Source organism: Bombus bifarius, unplaced genomic scaffold, assembly GCF_011952205.1.
Source record: "Bombus bifarius isolate JDL3187 unplaced genomic scaffold, Bbif_JDL3187 scf7180000007987, whole genome shotgun sequence".
Taxonomy (NCBI): domain Eukaryota; kingdom Metazoa; phylum Arthropoda; class Insecta; order Hymenoptera; family Apidae; genus Bombus; species Bombus bifarius.
The window spans coordinates 363,928-390,895 of record NW_022884369.1 but is presented as its reverse complement, the minus strand read 5'-3'; the positions used below and the strand labels follow the sequence as shown (position 1 = coordinate 390,895).

General features: G+C 26.4%; 6 protein-coding genes and 1 long non-coding RNA gene across 15 annotated transcripts; 2 read left to right on the top strand and 5 right to left on the bottom strand.

The window, feature by feature from the left end:
- Nucleotides 1-205: 205 nt before the first annotated feature.
- On the bottom strand, nucleotides 206-3,927 carry LOC117205148 (interaptin). Its single transcript, XM_033443269.1, has 9 exons — nucleotides 3,794-3,927; nucleotides 3,435-3,544; nucleotides 3,078-3,229; nucleotides 2,748-2,966; nucleotides 2,558-2,677; nucleotides 2,261-2,496; nucleotides 2,132-2,201; nucleotides 1,603-2,042; nucleotides 206-1,534 (listed from the first exon to the last, which is right to left on the bottom strand). The coding sequence occupies exons 1-9, from the start codon at nucleotides 3,853-3,855 to the stop codon at nucleotides 421-423; spliced, it is 2,523 nt and encodes an 840-aa protein (XP_033299160.1). The 5' UTR covers nucleotides 3,856-3,927; the 3' UTR covers nucleotides 206-420.
- Nucleotides 3,844-11,322, bottom strand: LOC117205149 (ATP-binding cassette sub-family B member 7, mitochondrial). 4 transcript variants are annotated; one of them, XM_033443271.1, is made up of 13 exons: nucleotides 10,445-10,584; nucleotides 9,926-10,199; nucleotides 8,186-8,419; nucleotides 7,920-8,127; nucleotides 7,645-7,811; nucleotides 7,297-7,575; nucleotides 6,313-6,487; nucleotides 6,089-6,246; nucleotides 5,857-6,020; nucleotides 5,657-5,786; nucleotides 5,278-5,553; nucleotides 4,938-5,212; nucleotides 3,844-4,038 (listed from the first exon to the last, which is right to left on the bottom strand). In XM_033443271.1, the coding sequence occupies exons 2-12, from the start codon at nucleotides 10,181-10,183 to the stop codon at nucleotides 4,961-4,963; spliced, it is 2,301 nt and encodes a 766-aa protein (XP_033299162.1). In that variant the 5' UTR covers nucleotides 10,184-10,199; nucleotides 10,445-10,584; the 3' UTR covers nucleotides 3,844-4,038; nucleotides 4,938-4,960. The 4 variants fall into 4 exon arrangements, with proteins under 4 accessions (XP_033299162.1, XP_033299161.1, XP_033299164.1 ...); XM_033443270.1 differs by lacking the exon at nucleotides 3,844-4,038 and having other exon boundaries at nucleotides 4,626-5,212; XM_033443273.1 differs by lacking the exons at nucleotides 3,844-4,038; nucleotides 9,926-10,199; nucleotides 10,445-10,584 and adding an exon at nucleotides 11,190-11,322 and having other exon boundaries at nucleotides 4,626-5,212.
- Nucleotides 11,323-11,430: 108 nt separating this feature from the next.
- LOC117205150 (decaprenyl-diphosphate synthase subunit 2) lies at nucleotides 11,431-14,073 on the top strand. Its single transcript, XM_033443275.1, has 5 exons — nucleotides 11,431-12,598; nucleotides 12,684-12,812; nucleotides 12,898-13,099; nucleotides 13,173-13,595; nucleotides 13,686-14,073. Exons 1-5 carry the CDS (start codon nucleotides 12,261-12,263, stop codon nucleotides 13,839-13,841), a joined length of 1,248 nt encoding a protein of 415 aa, XP_033299166.1. The 5' UTR covers nucleotides 11,431-12,260; the 3' UTR covers nucleotides 13,842-14,073.
- Nucleotides 14,074-14,265: 192 nt separating this feature from the next.
- On the top strand, nucleotides 14,266-16,273 carry LOC117205187 (trafficking protein particle complex subunit 3). 2 transcript variants are annotated; one of them, XR_004487192.1, is made up of 4 exons: nucleotides 14,266-14,421; nucleotides 14,635-15,150; nucleotides 15,727-15,915; nucleotides 16,094-16,273. XR_004487192.1 is itself a non-coding variant. In XM_033443345.1 (2 exons), exons 1-2 carry the CDS (start codon nucleotides 14,383-14,385, stop codon nucleotides 15,130-15,132), a joined length of 537 nt encoding a protein of 178 aa, XP_033299236.1. In that variant the 5' UTR covers nucleotides 14,266-14,382; the 3' UTR covers nucleotides 15,133-15,165. The 2 variants fall into 2 exon arrangements, 1 of the variants encoding a protein (XP_033299236.1); XM_033443345.1 differs by lacking the exons at nucleotides 15,727-15,915; nucleotides 16,094-16,273 and having other exon boundaries at nucleotides 14,635-15,165.
- A 1,865-nt stretch (nucleotides 16,274-18,138) lies between these two features.
- LOC117205186 (lysM and putative peptidoglycan-binding domain-containing protein 1-like) lies at nucleotides 18,139-19,976 on the bottom strand. 5 transcript variants are annotated; one of them, XR_004487191.1, is made up of 5 exons: nucleotides 19,320-19,792; nucleotides 19,087-19,227; nucleotides 18,892-19,019; nucleotides 18,404-18,789; nucleotides 18,139-18,294 (listed from the first exon to the last, which is right to left on the bottom strand). XR_004487191.1 is itself a non-coding variant. In XM_033443342.1 (5 exons), the coding sequence occupies exons 2-5, from the start codon at nucleotides 19,494-19,496 to the stop codon at nucleotides 18,549-18,551; spliced, it is 687 nt and encodes a 228-aa protein (XP_033299233.1). In that variant the 5' UTR covers nucleotides 19,497-19,606; nucleotides 19,679-19,976; the 3' UTR covers nucleotides 18,139-18,548. The 5 variants fall into 5 exon arrangements, 4 of the variants coding, with proteins under 4 accessions (XP_033299233.1, XP_033299235.1, XP_033299234.1 ...); XM_033443342.1 differs by having other exon boundaries at nucleotides 18,139-18,789; nucleotides 19,320-19,606; nucleotides 19,679-19,976; XM_033443344.1 differs by adding an exon at nucleotides 19,819-19,959 and having other exon boundaries at nucleotides 18,139-18,789; nucleotides 19,320-19,606.
- A 442-nt stretch (nucleotides 19,977-20,418) lies between these two features.
- LOC117205228 (striatin) lies at nucleotides 20,419-25,045 on the bottom strand. The gene is made up of 11 exons (XM_033443417.1): nucleotides 24,490-25,045; nucleotides 23,794-23,897; nucleotides 23,542-23,727; nucleotides 23,248-23,437; nucleotides 22,972-23,130; nucleotides 22,760-22,880; nucleotides 22,556-22,677; nucleotides 22,201-22,379; nucleotides 21,791-22,128; nucleotides 21,394-21,705; nucleotides 20,419-21,317 (listed from the first exon to the last, which is right to left on the bottom strand). Exons 1-11 carry the CDS (start codon nucleotides 24,754-24,756, stop codon nucleotides 21,148-21,150), a joined length of 2,148 nt encoding a protein of 715 aa, XP_033299308.1. The 5' UTR covers nucleotides 24,757-25,045; the 3' UTR covers nucleotides 20,419-21,147.
- A 721-nt stretch (nucleotides 25,046-25,766) lies between these two features.
- Nucleotides 25,767-26,959, bottom strand: LOC117205234. Its single transcript, XR_004487202.1, has 2 exons — nucleotides 26,824-26,959; nucleotides 25,767-26,746 (listed from the first exon to the last, which is right to left on the bottom strand). It is a non-coding gene; the product is annotated as an uncharacterized LOC117205234 (long non-coding RNA).
- Nucleotides 26,960-26,968: the final 9 nt, after the last annotated feature.

Sequence of the window (26,968 nt, the reverse complement as noted above, 5' to 3'; positions counted from 1 at the left end):
CTTGTTTATTAGATGTTATTGTTTCTTTATTACCAACAAATATACAAAATAAATATAAATATAATTGATGTAACATTAATTACATAATACACATATATGTACACTCCACATATATTGACACTGAGAACCATAAAATAAATCTAATAATTTATAGACACTTAAATTATAAATATAATAGATATTTATTAAAGAACTAAAATTAGGGTAAAAGATGTACAAAGCTTTTAATAGCATATCCTTAAATAATTTATTACATTAAATAAGAAGTTCCTAACCTCTCATAAAATAGAGATGTACATGTATGTATAGTAATATCTGTATTATAAAAAAAATATAGTTACACACATATTATAATTATTTATATAATCTATGTTTTTTCCTTGCAGATATTTTAGTATTTTTCTTTTTTTCATTTATATTTCAGTGTAATTTATTACAATTATCTGTTGATTCATTTTTAATTACATCAGTATCAAATATATCTTTAATAATTTCTTGCTTTTTCTTCATGTGGGATGGTAAATCAGGGAACACATTTTCTATCATTTGCTTTTTTCTTGTTACATTATGTTTTTCATAATCTTGGTTTATAAATTCAATGTTTTCATTATTATCAATAGCTTTCATTGATGCTAATAACTTTTCTTTGTTATAATCTGTCATTTTTGTTTTTATATTGCTTTCAGACATAGTACTAACATCAGTTAATATATCATGAACTGAATCATTATCATGAGATTGTACATTGTGTGAAATCATATCAACATTTTGAAACTCATTCTTATTTAATTTATTTTTTGTTTCTAAACTATAGTTCTGTAGCAGCATATTTTCACTTAATATTCCTACTTCTGTTGTATCTACTTTGTTTATTGTTGCTTTATTTAAATTCTGTGAAGAATTTAATAAATCTTGTGTAGAAGATCTTTTTTGTGTACCATTAAAAAGAGTTTCATTCGTGTGTGATATTTTTGATTCAATATCTACTGGCTCTATATTATTAGTTTTGAATGATACGTCATGTCCATCTTTAAAATATGTTTGTAATGATGATTCATTTTTAAAATCATCTTTTTTCATACTTGCATTATTAAATTCTTGTATTTTAGGTGGAGCTTGTTCACACATATAGTTTTCTATATTTCCTGAGTTTCTATATTCTGTGTGTATATCGTATTGAGCATATATGTTTTCATTTTGTACATTTTTAGTTTTTATATGCATTTCATCAATTAAAGATTGATAAACATTCTGTGATTCATTTAATATATTTTTTGAAGATGTAAATTTTTCTGTTTCTTTATCAGAGTCATAATGAGCTTGATTGTCATAAACAGATGAAATTAATTTGAGTGTATCATTTTGATGATTCACTGTCAAATAATGTTCAATTGATTGTTTTCTTATTTCAGATTCTATTTCTGAATCACTTACATAGGAATTTTTTCTTTCTCTTACTAAAACCCTCAATTTATTTCTATATTTACAATCAGAATCTTTTGAATCTGAAGTGTCATCTGCACTGCTAATTAATCTGAAAAATAATAAAATGTTACAATTAAATAATTATTTTAAATAAAAATAAATGCAAATCATACAAACCTTGCATGCAGTTGCTTAGAATTGTTAGTTGCATTGGTATAATTATTTTTATCATTTTCATGTTCATTTTCATTTTCGCTTTCACTACCTCCAGATGAACTGATAAAATTTTGACATTTTCGGTTGTTATATATTTTTCTAAATTTACCTGCGCTTATTTGATATTCCTCCTCCTCTTTATGTTGTTTTTCTAATTGTTCTGATTTTTCTAAACCTATTGAAAACTCTGAATTTTCGTTTATAGCTAAATCTATTTCCCTGGATTTTTCTTCTGAATTATTCAATGTATTTTTGTATGGCGATTTTTGAAGACGATATCTTCGTACTTGTTCCAAGTTTGTCATTGTTTCAGATTTTATACAGTCTAAAGTTTGATTTGAAATTATCCTTTCCTCTGTTTTGATGTTCTTTTCATTTAATTCAGATGTATGAAGCATGGGCTAAAAGTTATCAATATGAGATGAACATAATATCTATTTTCAGAAGATATAAATAGTATACACAATTATACAATAAAATTTATCTTTACCAAACTGTCTTTTTGGATATCTGTTTGCCATTTTTTGTTTTTACTTGGTATCTTTAATGGATTTGATGAGCTAGAAGAAATCACTGAATATGAAGAAATGATTAGTTTAGTATTATATTTTCCACATACCTAATATCTCTTAGGTTTGTGAGAGACTGTGTGCCAAAACGTCGATTCTTATCAGGAAACAATAATTGTCCACTATAATATAATCTTCGTTCTCTATTATCTAGTAAATTTTCTAAAGATCTTAATTTTTCTGTTGTTTCATCTAAATGTTTTTGTGTTTCTCTACGCTTAGAAATTTCTAGATGCAATTGTTGTTTTAAACTTTTAGTTTCAAGAGTTAGTTTTTTATGTAGTGTCTAATAAAATAATGAAATGTATAAATATTATGTAAGAAATCAGTTACAAATATGAGATTACCTGTATGGTATCTTGTTGTTGTTGTATTCTATGATTTAAATCAGAAACTTCTATTTGTAACTTTTCTCTCTCTCCCAAATTACGATCCTTACTAAGTTGTAATAGATGTTTATTTTGTGACTAAGGGATAATATATAACTATTGATATTTTCATTTTTTGTTTGAAAACGTTATATATATTAATATCTACCTGTAACTGTTGAAGCTCATTTTCTTTTTCCTTTAATAAATTACATGTTTCCTTTTGTAAAGTTTTTAATTTTTTATATTTAATCTGAAGTACTCTCAATTCCTCATGATGTGAATTAATAATCCGCGGAAGTTCAGCATTTGTTCCTTCATAACGTTTTAATGCAGAATCTTGTCTTTTCTGTAATGCTCGTAATAATTTGTTTTCAGTTGCTAATTCCTGTGGAAATATATAATTATATTCAATATGCCTGTAATTAACATATACTTGTGATATATACATGAATTTTAGAAATATGTAAATTTATATGATACAATTTGAAATCATTACATTTAATCGATAGTGAGCATCCGCCAACTGATTTTGTAGTTCTTTAATACGTAACATTTTTGCAGACAGAACTCTTTGTTCAATGTTACTCTTATTAGGTTTTGATTGTTCCAAAGAAGGACATTGTCGAACATTACTTTGATATGGTCGTACTGTATATTAAATATTAATGTTAAAATATTGTTTTAAACATCCAGGGATCATGTGGATCATGTATGTTTAAAAGACATTGATAATTACTTCATTAATTTAAACATTAAAAATAAAATATAAATCCTTTAATAGTAGAATAAAGTGCCTATTAATTAATGTTTTATGAATTAATGTATTAATTCTTATTGAAATTTTAATACAAACCAAGTAGAGGATGTAGGTTTTTTTTCTTATAGGAGAGATATGCTATATTTTTGTGAGATGAATTAATTTTTGTTTCCACTGATGGCCTTCCTAAGTTAGAATTTTGTTTTCTGTAAATTATACATAAGATTTCTCAAGATCTATAGTAGAAAATACAATTTAAATATATAATGAATACGTAAATGACACAAATTTGTTATATGTGAAAAAATTAAATAAAAAAAAAATTAAATTGTAAAACAATATACATATATACTAAAATGTTTGTTACAGACACATCGTCAAAGTATTCAGTTCTCAATTTACATCACAAATATACATCAAAATATTTATATAATGCTTGGCACTACTATGATTACCTATTGAGATTCTTATGGGCATTAAAGTGTACTACAGGCAACGTAGGAACTTCAGTTTGCATGTTTTATTTGCAAATTCTACATCACAACTAGCATAGCTTTATAAGAACAAATTATTACATCATTATCCAAACTTATTCAAGACTAATCAGCATCCATAGTTGTTTTTAACCGGTTTCCAAGGTAACCAATGCACAACATTTCTCTAATCAATGTTGTTTAGAGTTATATGTATTTAAAGAAATCTGTTCAAATGAAAATACTTAAAAACATATTTTTGTAAATGACAAATGCATGTATATATATAAGGAATGAAATATTTCGATTTTATTTAAAAATATTTATATATCGTATATTACTATTTTGTGATAAATCTATATACAGGGTGGTTGGTAACTGGTGGTACAAGCGGAAAGGGGGTGATTCTACGCGAAAAAAGAAGTCAAAAATATAGAATAAAATTTTTTTTTCTTTTTAGAAAAATTTTTCCAACGAGACGTGATAAAGTGCACGCGTACCAAGTGAAAATTCAAAGTCGATTTTCTCGAAAACAAAGCCTCAAACGAAAAATTTTTATTCTATATTTTCGACTTCTTTTTTCGCGTAGAATCACCCCCTTTCCACTTGTACCGCCAGTTACCAACCACCCTGTATACATAGAATAAAGAGGAATAGTAATAATAATAAATTTTTACTTATCTTTTTATTTTCGTTCTATCGACTATACTTTTCAAACATTAATTGTGATAATAATTATACTTTGGAAATTTAACCATAGACTTGTAATTGTGTAACAAATTAAAAATATTATATATAATGCACATGTATATTATTATGTTACAAATTTTTATTATTACAAGTAATTTGCCTAATTTACCATTGCTAGTTGCATTTACAATAATACATTTATAATAATACATTAAATAATAAATATTTAATCTTACGTAATATTAATTTTGTATTAAAACTGGGAAATGTTCAATTAGAATCAAATCGACTTTTTGGAAATATTTTTGGTTCATTTTGATAGATTACGATAAACAAAAAAAATTATAGAAATAAGAATCTATTGTTTAGATATATATAGACTTCTCAGTATGTTCAAATGGTTAATTTCAAGTTCAAGATTGTATGACATTATTACCTGTGCATTATACAATTTCTGTTTCAAACTCCTGGAGTTCTACAGTTATTATCTTTTTCTTGACTAGATTTGAGCATTCCTATGTGTTGTGTTTCCCACAATTTGCAATATAAAGAATTTGGCACAGCTAATAAAGAGTCATGTGTTCCTCTTTCAATCAAACTACCATTATCTAATACAAAAATTTCATCTGAATCCATAACAGTGGATAATCGATGGGCTATAACAATGGAAGTCCGGCCAACAGTTGCTCTACGTAATGCTTCAAGAATATTCTGAAAGTATGTTATCAGAGTTAAATATTTATAGTAATAACATTTAACATATAATAGGAACTTACATGTTCTGTAATAGAATCTAGAGATGATGTGGCTTCATCAAAAATTAATATTGGGCTATTTTTTAAAATTGCTCTAGCAATTGCTACTCGTTGCTTTTCACCACCACTTAACTTTAAACCACGTTCTCCAACAGGTGTATCATATCCTTTTGGCCATTTAAGAATGGAATCATGTAAATTTGCCATTTTGGCAGCTTCAAAAACATCCTCCTTACTTTTAGATAAATTACCATAATGAAGGTTGTAAAAGATACTTTCATGAAAGAGAACAGTGTCCTAGAATAATTTGTTGATTTTAATATTTTAATTATATGTATATTACTAAATCTTTTTTTAATTAAAATTTATGATTTAAGTTGATAATAAATGATAAAATTACCTGAGGAACAATTGCTATTGATTTTCTTAAGATATCTAAATCAATGTCTCGAATATTATGCCCATTTATAAAAACAGCTCCAGAGTGTGGTTCAAAAAATCGGTATAACAATCTTACTAATGTTGTTTTACTAAAAAGCATATATTATTAATCAATACTTTACTTTTTTAAAAATTATGTATATTATATTTAAAACTTACCCACAACCAGATCCTCCAATAATAGCTATCTTTTTACCACTTGGAATAGTAAAATTAATATCTTTAAAAATAGGCTTGCCTTCAACATAGTGAAAGCTAATGTTTTTAAATTCAATATCCGAATTCTTTGAAGTTATATGAAAGTGCGTTGCATTCTCTTTAGACTGGTATTATATCATAAACTGTATTAATTACTTATAATCAATAAATCTTAGAAAGTATGTATAAGTACCTTAATAGCAGTATTCATTGCCATCAAAGTAAACATAGTTTGCATATCGATGAGAGCTTGTCTAACTTCACGATATACTGAACCCAAAAATCCTAAGGGAACTGATAGTTGGAATAAAAGACCATTAACCATTACTAAGTCTCCTACTGTCATGGTACCTACATTTAAATATTACATCAAAATTTACACTTTATGTTATGTACATTTAAACATTAAAAAATTACCCTCTATAATATTATTGGATGCTAGTACCATTATTAAACTAAGTGCAGCGCTAAATATAGCATTTTGTCCAAAATTTAGCATTGCTAGACTTGTACTTGTTTTAAGTGATGCAATTTCATATTTCTTCAACGATTCGTCATATCTTTCAACTTCAAATTTTTCGTTATTAAAATACTAACATAAAAGATATAAAAATAAATTATTTATACAGTACAAATATTAGAATTGTATGGAAATATAGATATCGTAATTGAAGGATTTGTAGCAAGAAGGAGGCAGCTCTACTTTTTTTCATTTCGTTTCATTAAAAAAAATGTGATCTTAGACTTAGTGGAAAAAGGAATTAGCTCTAAGTAAAGAGGCACAACTAAATACATTGAGAATGAATTTGAACAAGTAAAAATGTTCAATATCAAAAAGCAAACATTTATAACAATGAATAATCTTCAATCAACATATAAAAACTTCTTACCATTAAAAGTTTCAAAATATAAAGGCCTGTTAGAACTTGCAAAGAAGTATATAACAAAACCAACTAACAACTAACTTCTACAACAAAACCAAAAAATTTCAGACAATAGGCTTCTGAGAGGATAAGTTATTTGAAGATGATTCTACACCATATACTTCAAATATCATTCTTTTTAAATGCATTAATCATTATAGTCATGATTATAATAAAATATAATCTCTTTTTAAATTTCTTTAATTCTTTTAGTAATTTACTATTTTGTTTCTATTTTTGGCACAAAAGGAAAGTAGCTCCAATATTGAAAATCATATTTATTGAACAATAAGAAACGTATAGATTTTATATTTAGTCTAAGAGTACATTAACATGTATATAGATTGACCATAAATTTATAACATGTTTGAAGCAGTACTTGATTTTTGTTGATTTGCTCAAATTATCTTAAAGTGGAGCTGCCTCCTTCTTACAGTAACCCATTCAATTGTAAAAATGAATAAAGTACAAAATATACCTTTACTGTTTCATAATTGATAAGTGAATCTATTGCTTTATTACTTGCTTCATTTTCTGCTTGATTCATAAAAATTCTAAATTTCGTTCGCCATTGAGTAATAGCCAATGTGAATAATGCATAAATTCCAACACAACTAAGAGCAATACTTGCATATTCTGCTCCACATTTTAAATATAAGACTGTACTAACTAATGATAATTCAAAGACAGTAGGAATAATATTAAATACCATAGCATTTAATACAAAATTTATACCACGACTCCCTCTATCTATTGTCTACAACAATTTGTATTGAATAAATGATTATTTCAAATAATAAAAATAGGAACAATAAAATTATCTTACTTTAGATAATGCTCCAGTTTGTCTACCTAAATGAAAAGCCATGTCTAAATTATGTAAATGCAAGAATACATTTTTAGCTATTTTACGAATAGAATGATGAGCAACTTTTGCGAATACTGCATTTCTCAATTCACTAAATCCAGCTGCACCAGCACGTGCTATTCCATCTGTTTTTCAATATGATAATATTAATAGAAAATATCTACTCTCAACAACTTATAAATCAGAAAGAATATTCTTTTTATAACAATAATTTATATGATTTTTGTACATACATCCAATAAGTAATGATGTTGCTACTGTTGCAACCGTATCTGATCCAGTTTCTAGACTTAAAATGGCATTACCAGTAGTTGCCATGTGTTGGGTATTAAGAGTATCTATTGCACATTTAAAAATGAAAGGAACGCCAACATTTAGAGCTTTTGCACCAACAAGTAAACCCATGGCTATTTTAACTCTTCTTCGAATATCTGGATCATCCTATGAATAGATATAGCTATATTATTACAATATTAATTAGGTCTCTAAGATAACTTACTTTTGGCCAAATATATCTAAGCATTGCTCTAATCATATTTGTAGATTTAATTGCCTCCCTTTCTTGAACATCAATACATTCATGGCTTAAACTAGATACACCAGGATGAAAACAATCTCTTTTTTGTTGTCCTGATTTTCCCCCAGTAAATCCAGGTATTACCAATGGAAATTTAACAGAACTTATAATAGATTTCTTTTTCTGTGTACGATCAATTACATTTCCACTGCAACACTATAAAAATAATTAAACTTGTATTGAACATTAATAAAAAATATTATTAAACATTTTAAAGATTCTTTAGATACTATTAATAATTTGTCAAATGCAAAAATATTTTGTTCAAAATTATAAATAAATGAAGATATATCTTATTTCACATGGTAGAAAAACAAATAAAATGTAATGAATAATGCTATTGTTTTTATTAAAGTAGTGTAAAGGTATAAATTGTTTGAATATGAGTCATACAAAACTCAAACTAATCAATTCTATCAAAATCATTTGGTACCTGAAACAGAAATCTAATCATGTATTCTGGAAAAATTAAGAAATTCTCAGTACATATTAGTTTATTAATTTATATAGTTTATAAACTTAGTTTCTAAATGACTCGTTTACAACAAACATTCTCCTATATATATATTACAAATTATATCTTTATGTTATCAATTATATATTTTCATCAAATTAATGAAATGTACATAGACTGTTATATGATTCATTTAATATTGTAATATATTCTTCTACAAGATTTATTGCAATTGAAAAACATTGTGTATAATATTTCAGTTTTTTCATAGTAGTCAAATGATTTAGTAGTCCATTTTTTTTCAAATTTAAAATTGGTTTTGCTATATTATATGCATCTATTATATCCTCTGACATAAATAAATTTCCATATAATTTTGCATTCCAATGATCTTTCTGTAATTTTGTATTCATTATGAATAATGTACAGAGTGCATTATAATTTAAACCATCTCTTGTAAATGCCATGTTTTGTTGTAAATTATTAGAAATAATGAAATCCAATTTAAATTTTGGGACATCAAAACAAACTTTTACATCAGAAATATCAAAATAAATTTCATCTAATGGATTATCTGATATAAAAAAGCCATAATGGACATATAATTTAAGACTATTATGTGCACCATAATTGATAAAAACTTGTGATCCTAAATTAAATGAATTTAAGGTAGCAATTTGGTAAAATTTATTCCCATTTTTATTTGTAACTACAGATGCATGTGTTATGGTATGTATATTATGATTAAATAAGTCTAAAAATGGTGCTAAGGCTAAATTATTTGGTTGTTTTATATTAATAGTAATATCTCGATTTTTCTCAATTTCAGCTGCATCTATGTATACAGCTCTTGTATTAACAATATAATATGCCCATTTGTATTTTGCAAATGTAATTATTTTCTTAAGATGTAAGTTGCAATGAGGACAATGAGATTCTCTATTTAACTTCAAATTATTCATAGATCTAATTAATAATCGAAAATCATTATGTATTTTATGGAACTCATTCATATAATCTGTAATTAATGTTGGTAACAAATTCTTTTCTTTTTGTGTACAAAAATCTGGATTTGTTAGATTTCGTGGTAAACTATTAATATAGTGATGCCATTTTGAAGCACTTTCTAAATGTGATTCGTACAAAATAAATACAGCTAATAAACATTGAGCACTATAATGTTCAGTGTTTGAAAATAAAATACTGACATTGCTTTGAGATAATGTACATGTTGTTATTAAGATTTCATAAGGTAGTTTGATCAATATATCATTAACTTTAATGTCTTTTAATGTTTTTAATCCTCGTCCTGTAATAAGAAAGTTAAATGGAACAAGATCATAAACTGATGAACAGTTCTTTGTTAATAACCAAGATCTAAGATGCATCAAACTGTCTTCTGTATTTTCTGCTATTTCTTTATTTAGCTTCTTCTTTTGATGACGTTTTCTTGAAGTTCTACCCATTATGTAAATGTTATATCTGCAGAAGCAATAAAGAAATGCTTTGAAATAAATACCTGTTTAATTAACATTACTTAACATGTTATATGTTATTTATTTATTATTAATTAATAAACATTTAACTAATTTCCATGATTTAAACTTGATACAATAATAATTGGAGAATTAGTAAACACCCAATATTTCAAAAAAACATTGTTATAAATCCTTGATTAATGTTTATAATATCTTATGAAGGTAGAATATGTAAATTAAAAATATTACCCTAATTCCAATGGCAGGGTATATTAGAGTACGTGTCAAAATGTGAGATAAAACTTCTTCGCGATAAGTAATTTGTCTTCGTGATTTAATTGAACACGTTACAAATGATCTGGTCCAGAGATTTTTTTCATTATATCCAGTCCGTAACATGCGACGACATAGAATAATACTTAACATTATGCAAGAAATATTTATTCACAAATGGCAATACAAAAGCAAAATTCACAAATTAGATTATTAGATCATGATAAAAATACAAATCTAATAACCCACACCGGCTATTGGCTATACAAGTGTGCTATTATATGTATATGCATTTAGAGTCTCTGATTGAATATACATATATGTACTATCAGAGAGAGATACTATCCATCTACCATTTATATGTTTAACATACGTACAAGTAGTATGTAGGTAATATCAGAGAGGGAATTCCTCTCTGGTAATATTTAGAAAGGTAATGCTAAGGATTAAGATGGTATTTTTATTAGATTATATGATTTATATTTACACATGATTGCCTTCATACATATACCTATGATACATCTTTTCTTCTCTGAACCAAATTGACTTAAGTTACATTACATTTTATATTAAAATGAACATTAAATCATATATATGTAATTTAAACAATATTTTTTAACTTTCTTAAGAAGATACATTTGATACCTATATAATTTGACAAAACAATTTTACAGTTTCAATTTCAGTTTATTTCCTTCTCCGGCATGTATCGAATACTTACGTTTTCAATCCTAAAAGTACGTTATTCTATCTGGAGATGGCGTTTAGGAGAGTTGTTTGCTCTCATTTTGTTTCGATGAATACAATCTTTAATGTGCAATTCCCTGCTTCATATTACGATTGCTACGTATATTGACACAGGAATTCATATAATGATTGAGTGCAAACTTAGTTGCTTCCGGGGAGCGGCAGACAAAGTTATGTGATAATTAGGGCCGCATTGATCATTAGTCACTCACTCAATGATGTATATCAGAAGGGGAAAATAAATCAGTTAACTAGTTATACTAATTCATTTTTACTTGATAAGAATAAGATTGCGCTTGCGCAATCACAACCAATCATCTATGTGGCCCTACGTATCACGTTCTCTGCTCCCCCGAAACAGCATCACCACCGTTAGTTATTGCTCGGTCATCGGTCTCCATAGAGCTATGCCCATATCTATATCTTTATATTATAATTTTCTCAATCTTTAATCCTTAGTAACTTTCTACGTTACTTCATTTTTCTTTATATTCTTGGTGTTTCATTTCTATATTTCTATTGCATTACATTTGTACTTTTCCGCTTATTGTTTTGTTTCCTTAACTTATACAATATAAAATTAACAATTTCATATAACTGCATAATTGTGGATAAGTTTAAATACCATGAGAATAGACATAATATAGAAACGTTCCTGCAACACTAATTTCATCTTAATTCTCTACATATTCTCTCTACATACTCTTTGCATACTAAACCATAGATATAGGAGTACGGTTCATGATTAAAACATTACCTTCTTATATAAAAGAATTCATGTACATTGCTCTATTTAATTTAACGATCTCAATAAAATGTATTATAAAACCATGTACAAATATATAAGATATATATTTGTTTAATGACTTTCCATGGTGAAAAATGAATAACTTTTTATACCTGAAGACAAATCACATGATATCTTTTAAGAATAAGGTCAAAAGTGAAAGCCTGAAATGTTAATCATGTGCGTTATACCTGTTGAATGTGTGACTAATGTTAATGTCGAGAGAAAACAAATTCCACGGGTGTGTGCAGTACAAAAATGTCTACGAGCAAAATTACATTTAATTTATTGAGAAACAGAAATATAACCAGAGGAATCTTATGCAGTGATCATAATGTGAATTGTGAAAGACAAAGAAATATGCACATTTCTACACAAAACAGATTCCATTTACATCAATCCAACCAGGTTGAAGCAAAGCTTACAGGAAGTCAAAAGCCAGATTGGAACAGAGCTGTTTCAGAAGCAGAGAAAATTGTTGGATATCCAACATCATTTCTAAGTTTACGGTGGCTCTTAAGCGATGAAATAGCAAATGTAGCTTTGCACTTGAGAAAACTAGTAGGATCCAATCATCCTTTGTTAAAAACAGCCAAGTAAGAATTTTATTAATGTATTTCTTATAAACCTACAGTACTATTAGTTCTTCTCTATATTAACATTTATTTAAATTTATTATAGAAGTGTTATTTATAATGGACGTAACAACATGCAAGCATGGGGTCTTATTGTATTGTTAATTTCAAAAGCTGCTGGTCATTTAGGCGTAGATGATATGGAGGAAGACAAAGCTGCAGGTGTATTACACAGGTACTTATTATAGCTCTTAATAATATAAAATTTTAAAGCATCATAAATTTGTAACAAAAATAATATTAAACGAATTTTTATTTAGTCAAAGAGCTTTAGCAGAAGTGACTGAAATGATACGTACTAGTCATCTTGTTCACAAAGGTTTAGTAAATATAGAATCTGATGTTTATCTAGAAACATCAGAATTGAATGATATGAATTTTGGTAATAAAATTGCACTACTAAGTGGGGATTATTTATTAGCAAATTCTTGTGCTGAATTAGCAAATCTTCGCAATCAAGATGTGTGTATAAAAATTAGATAGTTTGATTTATATAAATTATTTGTATTATATTTTATATTATAATCACATTTAGATTGTTGAATTAATGTCAAGTGCTGTGAGAGACTTAGCAGAGGCAGAATTTGTAGGACGTAGAGATAACCAAAATAATCCTTTACCTTCTATACCACCTGAAGATCGTAAGGATTATGCAGTAAAGGAATGGACTCTTAGAAATGTTTTAAGTGCTGGTGCCTTATTAGGAAAATCTTGTAAAGGTGCATTAAAATTAGCAGGACACAACAATGAAATACAGGAACAAGGTTACAATTTTGGAAAACACTTAGCGTTGGCTTGGCAAGCTTGCTTAGATTTAGGTCCATTTATTACAAAAGATCAAAATGTAACATTCAATCTATGTTCTGCACCAATTATGTTTCATATTGAACATGACCCATCAATTTTGACAGAAATTGATAAAGGTTTGGAATCTGTAAATAATGTAGACTATGTTAAGGTAAGCATATTAAATGTAAACATATTTTTGAATGTGTAATAATTTGTTTTCCATTTATGACATAAATCATTTTAACAATTTAATATGCAGATTCATAAAATTGTTATGATGGGACCTGGAGTAGAATTAACAAAACAATTACAGAAAAGACATTCACAAAGGGCAATGGAAGTTTTAAGTGTATTTGAAAAGAATGATGCAAGAACAGCATTATATAATATTATTGCAGCTATGGGGGATTTCTGAACAACAATTTCAATTAAAAAGTAATATATTTTATATAATTGCCCAAAGATCAGTTTGAGGACTCCGTCCTATTTTAAGTTTTCAGTTTTAATATACTTATGAAATTTATATTTTCTCTATATTATGAACAAAATATTATTTAAATTGCAATATATATATATATATATAAGATAAAATATGTATAATATATATAATAAGATTGTTACATTTTATAATAAACAAATGTTTAAACAAATGTGTTATTCACATTTAATACCCAATACCGTATTTATTTTTATTATTATTATTTTACTATTTGATACACATATTTACGAAGAAACGATGTATTTGTGTACATAAGCTAATAATATTCCAATTTCTAATAAATTATTGTATATTACATAAACATTTCGCTAAATAATTTAAAATAGTTTAGATCTTTGTAATTATTTAGTATAATTATAAATGTATCAATAATTTGATAATAAATTAAAAATTAAATGGCGAATATCGACTCTGTCAACCATAGCCGATTGAAGAACCGTACACAAGATACGTAAATATGTCACGAGCAGGCACAAAACTTGACTCAAAAAAAGTTGTGAGTATATCACTATATTGCTTTATTAATTTTTACAAAACATTTAGATTATATATTATTAAATTCTATTCTGTTGACAAATAATCATTAAAAAATAGATGTTAAATTATAAGTGAGGTTAGGAATAATGTTTAATGTGTAGTTATATGTAATTTCATTCTGTGTGAAAGATATATTAAGATATGATGCTAATTTATGTATAATAAATTTCAGAATTCTGAATTGTTTACATTGACATATGGAGCATTGGTAGCTCAATTACTAAAGGATTATGAAAATGTAGAAGATGTAAACAAACAGCTGGAAAGAATGGGTTACAATATGGGAATTCGTTTAATAGAAGATTTCTTAGCTCGAACTGGATCTGGTCGGTGTTATGACTTTCGAGATACAGCTGAGAAAATACAAACTGGGTTTAAAATATTTTTGGGAATAACGCCGACAATCACAAATTGGAGCGCTGCTGGTGATGAATTTTCTTTATGTTTTGAAGCAAACCCATTAACAGAATTTGTTGAATTACCAGATCATTGTTTAAATTTAAAATATTGTAATGTATTAATTGGAGTATTAAGGGGAGCTTGTGAAATGGTACAAATGGAGATTGCCTGTTGGTTTGTACAAGATCAACTAAAAAATGATAATGTAACTGAATTACGCGTTAAATTTATTAAAAGATTAGAAGATGCTATTCCAGCAGGTGAAGATTAAATAATCTTGTTATTAAAGGTATATGTAAAGTTATACATTGTGCACATTTTTCATTATATATATATTTTATAACATTCATAAATTTATTAATTTAATGTTCGTAAATAACTATAATAATGTAATCAACGCATAAAAATAAATATATATATATATATATATAATGTGATTTTTAATGCTCAAATACTTTATATAGAAAAGTTTTTTTTATACATATCTGTTAATAAGTATATAAATTAAAAATACTTTTTTATCTAAATTATTTATTTAATAATAAGAATATTATAAAATAATTTAAATTAATTTTTTACATTGAGTATATATGATTATGGTAAAAAAAATATAATTAAACTGTGTGTAGATATCATTTTTTACGTCAGTTTTTAACCTATACTAATATGTTTCTAGTATATAGACTTCTTTTTAATAATTTGTTTATAAAGTCTTTCTTTTATATATTCATAACCTTTCACGTTCTGCTTTTATAATATTTACTGAAGTAAAATTAACTTATGTAAAATTACTTAAATTAATTAATGAATCAAATATTGACAAAAGCATCAAACATTTGTAATATAACATATTCTCTTTTTACAGGTTATGGAAGTGAAGTGCAAACGTTGTAGAAAAAATCTTTCTAATAATGAATCTGTTTTATTATTTACTTCCCATAATGAAATCAAGAAAAATTCTATGGATGTTGGATGTGAAGCAAATGATTCTGAATCTTGTTCATATATCTCAATGGAAAAGCTGCCTAAATGGATTGAACATGCTATAAATCAAGTAAAGTTTCTTTTAAAACTATGTTATTGACAATTTAGTATTACTATATGTGATTAAATATTCTTCAGAATATTTAATAGTGCATAAAAAATAAATATCACATCAATGAAAATAGTACAGGTAAATTTTAAAACTTTTATCTAAAATCTATATAAAATGATATGTGCATCTTTTACAGGAATCTTGGACGAAAGGTAGACTTCATTGTCCAAATTGTAATAATCGTATAGGTACATTTAACTTCATAAATGAGTTAAAATGTAACTGCAATACATTTATTACACTACCAGTCAAAATAACTAATAGCAAAGTAGATATTTTGTTTCACCTTAAATAAATCTAATACATTTCAAATTCATCTCAAATAATGATTTTATTATTTGATACTAGTTATATAATCTTGAGTTCTATTTCACATATTAATTTTATTCACAAATAACATACAAATAAATAAACGAATTAATAAATAAATGTAACAATAATAATTAATTAAATAAATTAATATAATAAATAAATAAAGTATTATAAATGTACTTAACTACATGAATAATTTAATAATTACTGCCACTCATCAATTTTTATCTCTACAATATAGAAACATAAAGCAAATTAAGTTTTTCCTTATTTTTATTTGATTTATTTGCAATATTTGTTTTAAGTACTTTTGATTGTATATTTAAATGTAAATTACTTTATTAACAGATAATTTCTATTTTACATTTATACATAACAATTGAATACTTTTTAATATGTATTGTGTATATATATATATAAACATATATACATACACATATACATGCACATGCATCTAAAAATCTAAATAAATATAAATGCTAAGTGTGTACATTTTATATACAGCACAATTAGTATTTTATGCTACACAATGAATAAATTATATCATACACATTAAACAATTTTTACTTAAAGTATCTATAATTAACTACTAATGCATAGCATTAAAAATGACTTGAATTGATTGTTATGTATTCATAACAAAGTGAAAAAATAAGTTAGACCATACATGTGTTTAATATAAACTGTAAAATTTATTGTTTCTCTCTCTCTATATATATATATATATATGTATATATCTATATATATATATAACTGTTTAAATTAAATTTATCGCTTGTTCATTGAACTTCGATTCTTTTGCTATACCAATTTATAGTTGCTCTTACATAGTATATAATACATTAATATGTATAAATAATATAACAATAATAACATATAATGTATATTTGGATAGATAATGTTATTATATAACAATGAACAAAATGTTAACTACACAATATAGACAATATTAACAGGTACTGTATTTTCTTCTGTAAAATCTTTATTAATGGCATCAACAATAAATTTATATAACTCCAAAAATAATTACAAATGATCTATATTAACTTAATCAATATAAATTTTATATTTATTAGCTTTCATAAATGGAATAATTATTTTTATATCACTAACATTTATTTAAAAATTTTAATGATAATTTCAGAAGCAAAAATTTATCTTTTAAATTTAATGAAACCAGTTTATTAATATTTCAATATAATTCATACTAAAGTCATTTGTGCATTATATATAAACTATTCTCAAACGACGATAGTTCTTGGATTTATTAAATTTTGTAATGAAGATTGCTGATTATAAATATCACCGAATTATAAATATCATTTATTATGTAATTGTAACTAAAGATTGAGCATTCATATTAATTTTAATAATATTTCGTATTATTTGTCCCTAAAATAATAATTAGAATATTTTCTACACAAACGAACTCTTTGTTATCCAAGCTGTATTTATTTATATAATTTTGTATTTAATGTTTTTAAAAACAAAATAGATTAAATAAATAATATCGACAACGTTTTAAGGAAGATCAAACAATAATTTAGAAAGTGGACTTGTACTGTAAGAGAGTATAATATTTAATTATATTAATATTTTAAATTATAATTTCTGTAAGAGTTCCAGGTGAGATCAAAAAGTTTTCAGAATCGTCACTGGGAATTGCTTCATTTGTTATTGTTATTGTCACTCCAAAAACTTTTCAATCTGCCCTCATACTTTTGTTATATAATTGAGGTCACAAAAAAGACATAATCGAATAAAATTCTATGCCCAGCAAAATTATAGAAAATCTAGGAGTACATGTTATCATTCGCAATAAAATTGGATAAATTGACCTCTGGGAAATCATAAACTTAATGTCATATATAAAACATAAGATGTTTTATAAAAATAACAAAAATAGTACACAATCGACTTGGATTAAAGGCACATATGGTTCACTAAGAAATATCGTTTGAACTATTTTAAAAATATGCTTGGACAATACGAGAGCTAGTTGATCCATTGTTGATCGTACTCAGACTACAAGAATAGAAACGATCAATTATCTTTTATAAATGTTTCTAATATTTATAATATATGATAAAAATATCATAAAAAATTTATGAAAAAAGAAATGAATACAACTTACATTAATATTGGATCAACCAATTTTAAATATGCAATAGTCTTCTACTATTTCCAGTACATCGTTTGGTATTCAATATATCTTTTGTTCAAGCTCTTTAATGACATTGTCAATATTAAACATATTACAGTCTAATAAAATTTAGTTGCTACAACTGGAATATTTCATCTTGTTGCTGCTGAAGTCTTTGTAATGATGTTTTTACTTTCCTGCCCTGAGTCATAACTACAGCAGTTGGAAAATTATGCATATCACTAGAAGATGATGGTCTTAATGATTCTGAAGCAGGTGGTATTGTATGTGTATTTGAAGTTATAGGAAGCGAGTTACGTAATTTAGAAGATGCTCTATGTGATTGTACATAGATATCACTATCCTCAGTGCAAAATCTGAAGTGTAATTCATTAATAAATTTATATATGAAATTTTTTGTGGTATAAATTGTAAATGTACAATTAATGTTATTCATTAAATATTAGTAAATGACTTACTCACTGTTCCCCTGAGTACGTTTAACATCTCTTTTAGCACTGGCTATAGAAGAATCCATTTTAGCTAAAAAGTCATTAACTGAACTATCATCATCCATAGATAATGTTATTGAAGATGGACTAGAAACCTAAAAATATATTTTATCTTATGCAATATTAAATAATATCTTACTAATAATATAAGAAGGTATATACATTTTGAACTATATTGCGTTCAATTTCGTCAGTATTGTCCAATGACAATGGGCTTTCTGGATTGACAGGAATAAACAAATGTTCCCGTAAAAATAAACTATCAGAAGCCCATAATCTGTTAGCTCTTCTTATCTGTTCAGTCTAAAAAAAATAAAAATACATGAAATGTACTATATATTTTTAATTGCTCCTTGTCAGTTATACAATAATGAAATAAGATAAAGGATACATACTGTAACTCCATATTTTAAAGCAATTCCTTGAAGGGTATCAGTTGTTGATACAGTATGTTTTAATAAATTTTCATTTCGTGTAATATGTTTAGCTGTACTACCATATTTTTTCAATGTCTTCCCAGTATCTCTTATGCACATTCGTTCTTCCATTTCCCTCGCCCCATTTCGCTCCATTTTTAATTTTTAAAATAGTACTAGCGCTTATAAAGCGCAACAACCATATCACTCTTTAATATTTATAGACAAGAAATTTGGATATACTTTAAACAACATAATCACATAACCTATACGAATATTTAACAGGATTCAATTCACATCTTATAAACGTTTTAGTAACATAAATAAATATCACCCACTTTTTGACACAAGTAAGATATCATGTAATTTACCAAAATATATGTAATATTGTTATTAGTAGGATCTGAACTCTAATTTGCCTAACAAATTATAATATCTTCCAAAATATGAGTACATACAAAATCATTGAAAGACATATATTTTACTTCGATATATTTTCTTTATAATAGTTGTATTTTCTAAATTTATAATTTCAGCTACAATATGTAACTAATTACAACTACACTTAGAATGTTCTCTCAGCTGATCAACGTGATAATAATTTATAGATATTCTTTAACCTGAATGATAATATATGCTTCGTTTTGATTGGACAGTCAAAGGGCGTTACACACATACACACACGCGCGCAAGTCAAATCAGTACTAGCTGCTATTAATTTAAAAAAGCTTCACTTAAAACAAATTATACAGATATAAATATAATAGTACAGCGTAAAACGTTCTTGTACTTTATATATATTGTCAACATAATATAAATAATGCAGATTATTTTATTATTAAATCTTATTACATGATACATTACATATAGATTTATACATATTAAGAAGTATAAACTACATTTTTTATCTCCATTTGTTAAATAAAAAATTGTATTTTTATTTCGACGTTTTGATTTTATCTTTTATAATATATATATAATATATATATAATATATAAATATATAATATATATATATAAATTTGTTGAAGGAAAAAAAATAATAGAAGTGGAATAAAATTTTAATAAAAACATGTTCATTATAGTACGTTACACAGTTCATCTATTTTTAAATACAATATATTACAGAGAAACACACAGTTATAATTTACTGTTATTAATATTATGTCTCTTACGTTATAATTAACTTATTACGATTATTATTATTATTATTGTTGTTGTTGCTTTTTTGTTGTTATTATATGCCAACCTCGATAAATACATAAGGTAGCATAAAAATCATATAATGGGAGACTAATTGATGTAGGACAACTTTATTTTCGCGTAGTATGTCTTAATCTCCAGTAGCTGTGCAACAGTAACTGTAATATTGGTAATAAATAGTTAACATAGGGATAAATATTATGCTACTGCGGCAGTGTGCTTCCTGGATCCTGGGTAAGGGGTATTTCATGATCTAATTATCAGAACTATATCAACTAATATGCTACAAGACAGACCCCTTCCGCTATCCCAATTAATATTGCTACTTACTGAAAATTTCATCAATAAGCAGCATTTATATTTGAAATCACTGTTTTGATAAATTGTTGCGGACAAGGGTTATGTGCAAATTTTGGTTTTATAACATGGATATCTATACGCCCAATTTGATTTCCTAAAGTGGTACTTCAAATGGTAGAGCAATATAAGTTACAACAAAATTGGAAGTGTAACACGTATAGGTAAAACTATCTAGAAAGAATGAGTACAAAATCTGTTCCACCTGATGTATGTTGATAGTAGAAATGTGTATCTTAATTTACATTTCACACATACACCTTAGCAAGAGCATCAGCCCCTGCACTTGCTATAAAAGGTCGTGAAGGATGAAATGCTACGTCTAAAATACTTTCGTCAAACTTTTTACGATGTGCTGTTATTTCTTGAACACAAGTCTTATTATCCATATTCCATAATCTTATACTGCAATCATGGCCTAAAAGTGAGAAATTAGTTATTTAATAATTTTTAATATATTGACATTTCATTTTATTTAATTTGCTATTACTTACTTCCTGAAAGTAAGTATAAACCATGAGGATCTACCGCGAGACTAGTAACTGCATCCAAATGAGCAACCATGGAATGAGCAAGGGTGGCTGATCGGTGATCATAAAATCGAATATGTCGGTCTTCATGTGCCGCAACAACAAGTGGTAATGTAGGATGCGCTACGACGCGATTTACTCCCTTCGTTTCATTGGCCTCAAGACGAGCTACACTTTCACCAGTTTCTGTATCAAATACCACACAAGCTCTGTCATAGGCTACAACTAATTTATTTGATTCATCTCTAATGAAGTCTACCGACGTTGGTATGCCATCTGTAAAAATCATAAGAAGAAAAGGATAATTCTAGATGCGACTATATAAAACATATTTTTAATAATCTATGTCTAAAAAATATACCTTGTTCAGAAACATATGTATGAAGTAATGGTGATTTGCTTTGTGGGCTCCATAGTTTTACAGTTCCATCAGCACTGATTGACAATAATTGTGATCGCAGTTGATACATGCTTAAACCCCAAACTGCATTTGTATGTCCTTTTAATGTTTGACTAAGGACACTTGGTTCGTAAGAATCATATGGATCTATATTGGCTGATGGAAGTGTCCAACAGTGAATCATACCATCTAAACCACCACTGTAGCATTGATTGCCTGTGCTACACATAGCTAAACATAATACAGGACCTGTATGTGATCTGAATGTATATAATGGCTCTACATCTAATGAAGCTGACCTGAAATGGGAGAATGAACATTTTTCAATAGTCCTTATAATAGTTCGTAATTTCAGAATACAGGTAACCTACTTTTTAGCTGGTAAGGTTTTGTGGAGGTTCCATAATTTAAGTGTATGATCATCACTTGCAGTTATAAGAACGGGATCAGTAGGGTGGAAGACAAGAGCTCGAACAGCATCAAAGTGGGATCGCAATGTATATTTTGCATTCCATGTTTTTCTTAAACTTTCCTTTGTAGTGGCTACCATCTATATATAAAATATAATTAATTTAAATATATCCTATACTAAAAATGAAATTAAGCTTTCACATAAATTTTATAAAAATATAAGAATTATACATATATTAACATAACATAAATATACATATATTACATACATCTATGGGCATTAAAAATAACAATAATATAACCAATGTAACTCACATCATATGAAGTTTCTGCTTCATTGTTTACACATAATTGCTCTAATTCACCCAATTCTAATGTCGAATCACCTTCCTCATTTAGACGTTTTTGATCTGGATGTCCACCCCTACGTATTGCATCTGTAAATTTTATTTTAATATTACTAAAATATCAATAAAATAGGAATTTGTCGATAAAATTATAAGTAAAATGAATACTAACCCCATTCAGATGAATAGCGAATAGAACGTTGTGGTGATTCTTCAATTTCTGTGAGAAGATTTAATTCATTTAATACTTCTTCAGCTTCTGCATCAACATCTTCTGTTAAAAGCATAGATGGCTAAAAGTTAAAATAGAAATAATCTATTAATTATATTACTTCAATAGAATTCTATAACAATATATATAATAGGACCATATATATGTATTACTTTATTTGGTTTAGGATCCATATTAGTATCATAAGTATCATCTTCTACATCCCCTTCTTCTTCTTCCATATCCATACCTGTTTGTGCCAAAAACTCAAAGTTTGCCATCACAGCTGCTTCTGTATCAAATATCATTGCTTCTATTACAGAAGATGGTTGCTAGTAATATAAAAATATAAAAGTATTAATGTGTTACTGTAGAAATTTGATAGATATCATAAACATATAACAGTTGAATAAAAAACAAAGTGATTAAATTCCAACAAAGTTACTTACCTCTACCTTTTTTCCTGGGACTCTACGAACACTGTTTTCTGATGCTTGTTTGTTTGATGGTTCATTGCCATTTAATGCAGGAGTATTCATATCTTCTGAGTCTGTATTATTACTTAAACCAAGTAGAGATCTCACTCTGCTAGATCGTACATCTATTATAGTATCAGTGTAACCAATCTCTTGTAAGTATCTAAAGTTACAGTTATATATACACTATTAATGATACTGTACTTAATACCTATTGTTATGTGCAAATAATAATTATAAAGATTATAAAAGTTATATTTTATTTACTGTCTTAAAATTTGGCGGCCTTGTCTCCAACTGATGTTACTGACGGATGTGAATGGAGCTTCCCCATCACCACCACCTCCGACATCAGAATTAGGACAATTACAAATACCTTCTTCATAAATAGGAGGTTTTGTATCTCCTTGTATTACCAAGTCAGTGCCATATTTTAGTTTGTGATACCTTGCTCTGTAAAAATTATGAAAGTATTGCAAATATATTCCTAACGTCGAAATTAAAAAAAAAATATCTCACCGTTCTTGTTTAAGTGCATATTCTAACATTTTTATTCTTCTTACTAAGTCATTCTTTAACCTTTCTTGGCCTTTTCTCTCACCTTGTAAAAAAGCTATCCTAGCCTGCAGGAAAATAATAATAAACATATTATATTTCTTTAAATCATTCTTAAAGAATTAGTTGTGCCTCTAATGTAATTATTTTATATTTTATATATATTATGAATATTGCAATGTAGCCTTCCTTTAGAATTATCCATTTTATATTATAAAGAATTTACAAAAAAAATATAAAAAATATAGAGTATTAACAACTTCAGTAAGTTTTATAAGAATATAACATAAATATAATATACATGCAACTAAAAATAATATAAATACTGCATTCACTCCAATATAAGGGACATAACTATTTAAATACAACAATTTCGTACTTCAGTGGCATGTGTATCATTTGTTACATTAAAATTTAAAGCATAATGTTACAATAAATAAAAAGGATATTCTTATAAAATATTTCTTAGTTTAAATTAAAATAACTTTAAAATTAAATATATACACAAATTGTATTGTGTTAATGTTATACATATTTAAGTTAATCTTGTTTTTACAACGTTCTGTCACATGACAGATGAAGTGACAATAAGAAGAGAGTATTTTAAAGAAAAGTATACAGAGAAATTTTGAAAATTTTCCAAAGAAATTAGGATTATACCTGAAATTCTGCTTTATCAAGCTCCCATTGCGATCTTTCAAGTTCAAAGCGAGTCCATTCATGCTGAATAAAATGTAGAATACCAGGCATAGAGTATTGTGGCCTTTCATTCTTAGCATCGCCATTAGTACCATTGTCATTCCCTTGATGTTTATTATTTGTCAGTGGAACATTTGCACCACTAGATAATTGTCCATTATGATTTTGAGATGCAGAACTGGAGTTCTCCTCCATCGTGGAACCACAAAACTGGCTCGGTACCTTCATTTCATGACACGGCAGCCATTACAACAACTTTTCTTTCCTCTGGAGCCTAAAGAGTGCTCTCCTGTCGGATAATGTATTTCGATCGAGTATACGAAAAGAAGTAATTAATACGCATGCGGACGTATTTAATTTCAATGTAACTAATATACTGTGTAGAAAATATTATGGTTCGTTGCTTATCTATCAAAATTTATTTAATTGTTCAACTCTTCCGAAATAGCAAACAAACATTCTCTTCTTCGCACATCTTCGGAATCGTACTTTTCTTCACCATCCTCATACAGTATATTCAGGTATATTACAACCTTATACTGACTTTCTATGAGAAAATATTACACCAATTACAATATAAATTGGTAAAGAATAAATAAGTAAAAAATAAGTATCTGTTACTGACTCATGTCATAGTATAATCAAATAAACAAGAAAAATGTAAAATTTCATTTTTTTTTTCTGCATACTATGACATCAATTTTGCTGCTTTATACTAAATAATAGTATTAGGACCTCAGTTGATATAAAAACATGAAAATCTAAATGTTACATAAATGATTACTTATTCTTAGTTAAAATATAATAGAAATTTTTATTTAGTATAATATGTATGATATATACAAATGATAAATATAATACATTTCTAATTTTGCTTGTAAGGCTGATTCTCAAGATTAAAAGACTATACAAACACACGGTAGTATATTTCATTACATGCTAAATGATAAGACTGACAGTGAAAATCAGCTGCTAACACAGTATTATTTTATGACTAATATAAGATTTTATGTTGCAGTGTAAAAATTTGTGTTTTTTTGTATAATGTGATTTGAAAGAGTATTAATTACATAAATTATTTTACTAGAAATTATATATTAGGAAGTAAACTAAAGGTTATTATGCCATCAAATTATAAGTATTATAACAATTTAGGATAAAATAAATTATGTAATTTTAAATAAAATTGTATTTTTTCAATAAAATTGTTTAAGGAAAGTTTATCAACATAACAAATATTCTTATGGAAATGTCATTTATTTGAGAATATCTATATAAATATGAATACTACAAATACACTGATATTAATCCAATTTTTAATGGATTAAGCAAATAACATCCATAATAACACTAAATGATATGATTAGATAAACATTATTAGCTATTTGTTAAATTTAATTGCATTTATATCTTATGTTTTAATTACAATACTTTATATTATTTTACATAGTTTATCTAGTTTCAATATATGATATAACTATATCGTTTTAGTCCTTTTTGAAAAACATTGTGTCTTCAGAAATGTATATATATGTATATATACAATATATGTTTTTCAGTGTTTTTGTTTCCTCCTCTTATGTATGTACATAATATATAATACAATAGAAAGATAATTTATGTAACTAACAATAATATATTTTTGAAGTACATATTATGAATATAAAATGATATATTTCATTTTACTTTCGTTTTTATTATATTAGTATGTACATACATAGAATTTTCTCATCACTTATACATTCATTTTTTTTCTTTTCTCCTTTTTAACAAAGAAAAGTAATTTTTAGTATTATACATTAGTTTAGCAATATTTTGTAGCTATTTCATTAATATGACATTTATTAATCTTGGTATAAATTGTAGTCAGTATAACACATGTTTTATTAATAATTATTTAGAAAATATCACAAAAAAAGATATTTGACCTTAACCCATGCTTAATAATACGCGATGTTTCTTGTACTGTTAATAACATATCTTACAAAATGGGCCAACAAGACGAGGCACATATAGTATGATTATTATGTACACTTTGAAATAACATTGAAATAATTTTTGAAAAGAAAATCTCCAAATGTTGAGAAGAAATGTTCCACGACTACATGATTATTACTGATCTCACATATTTGTATACATTTTTATGAATAAGGAGTATTTTGGTATCTAAGCAGAAGTTGAAGTACACAAAAGTGTACTTCAACAAATATCATAAGTTCTGAAAGTATTTTATACTATAGCGCATGCGTTACTAAAGTCTGAGATGCAAACTATCGTATCTCTTTGTGTACTTACGTCGATAGTTTTGTATATTTCTTTTCACGAAATTGGTAGCCTGTGACCTTTTAATTTTATGTATTTTTTAAATGTAATCAATTCGAAAACCTACTGGATTCAACTTCATCTTTAATCGTATCCAAAAACATTGAGTATGTTAGCG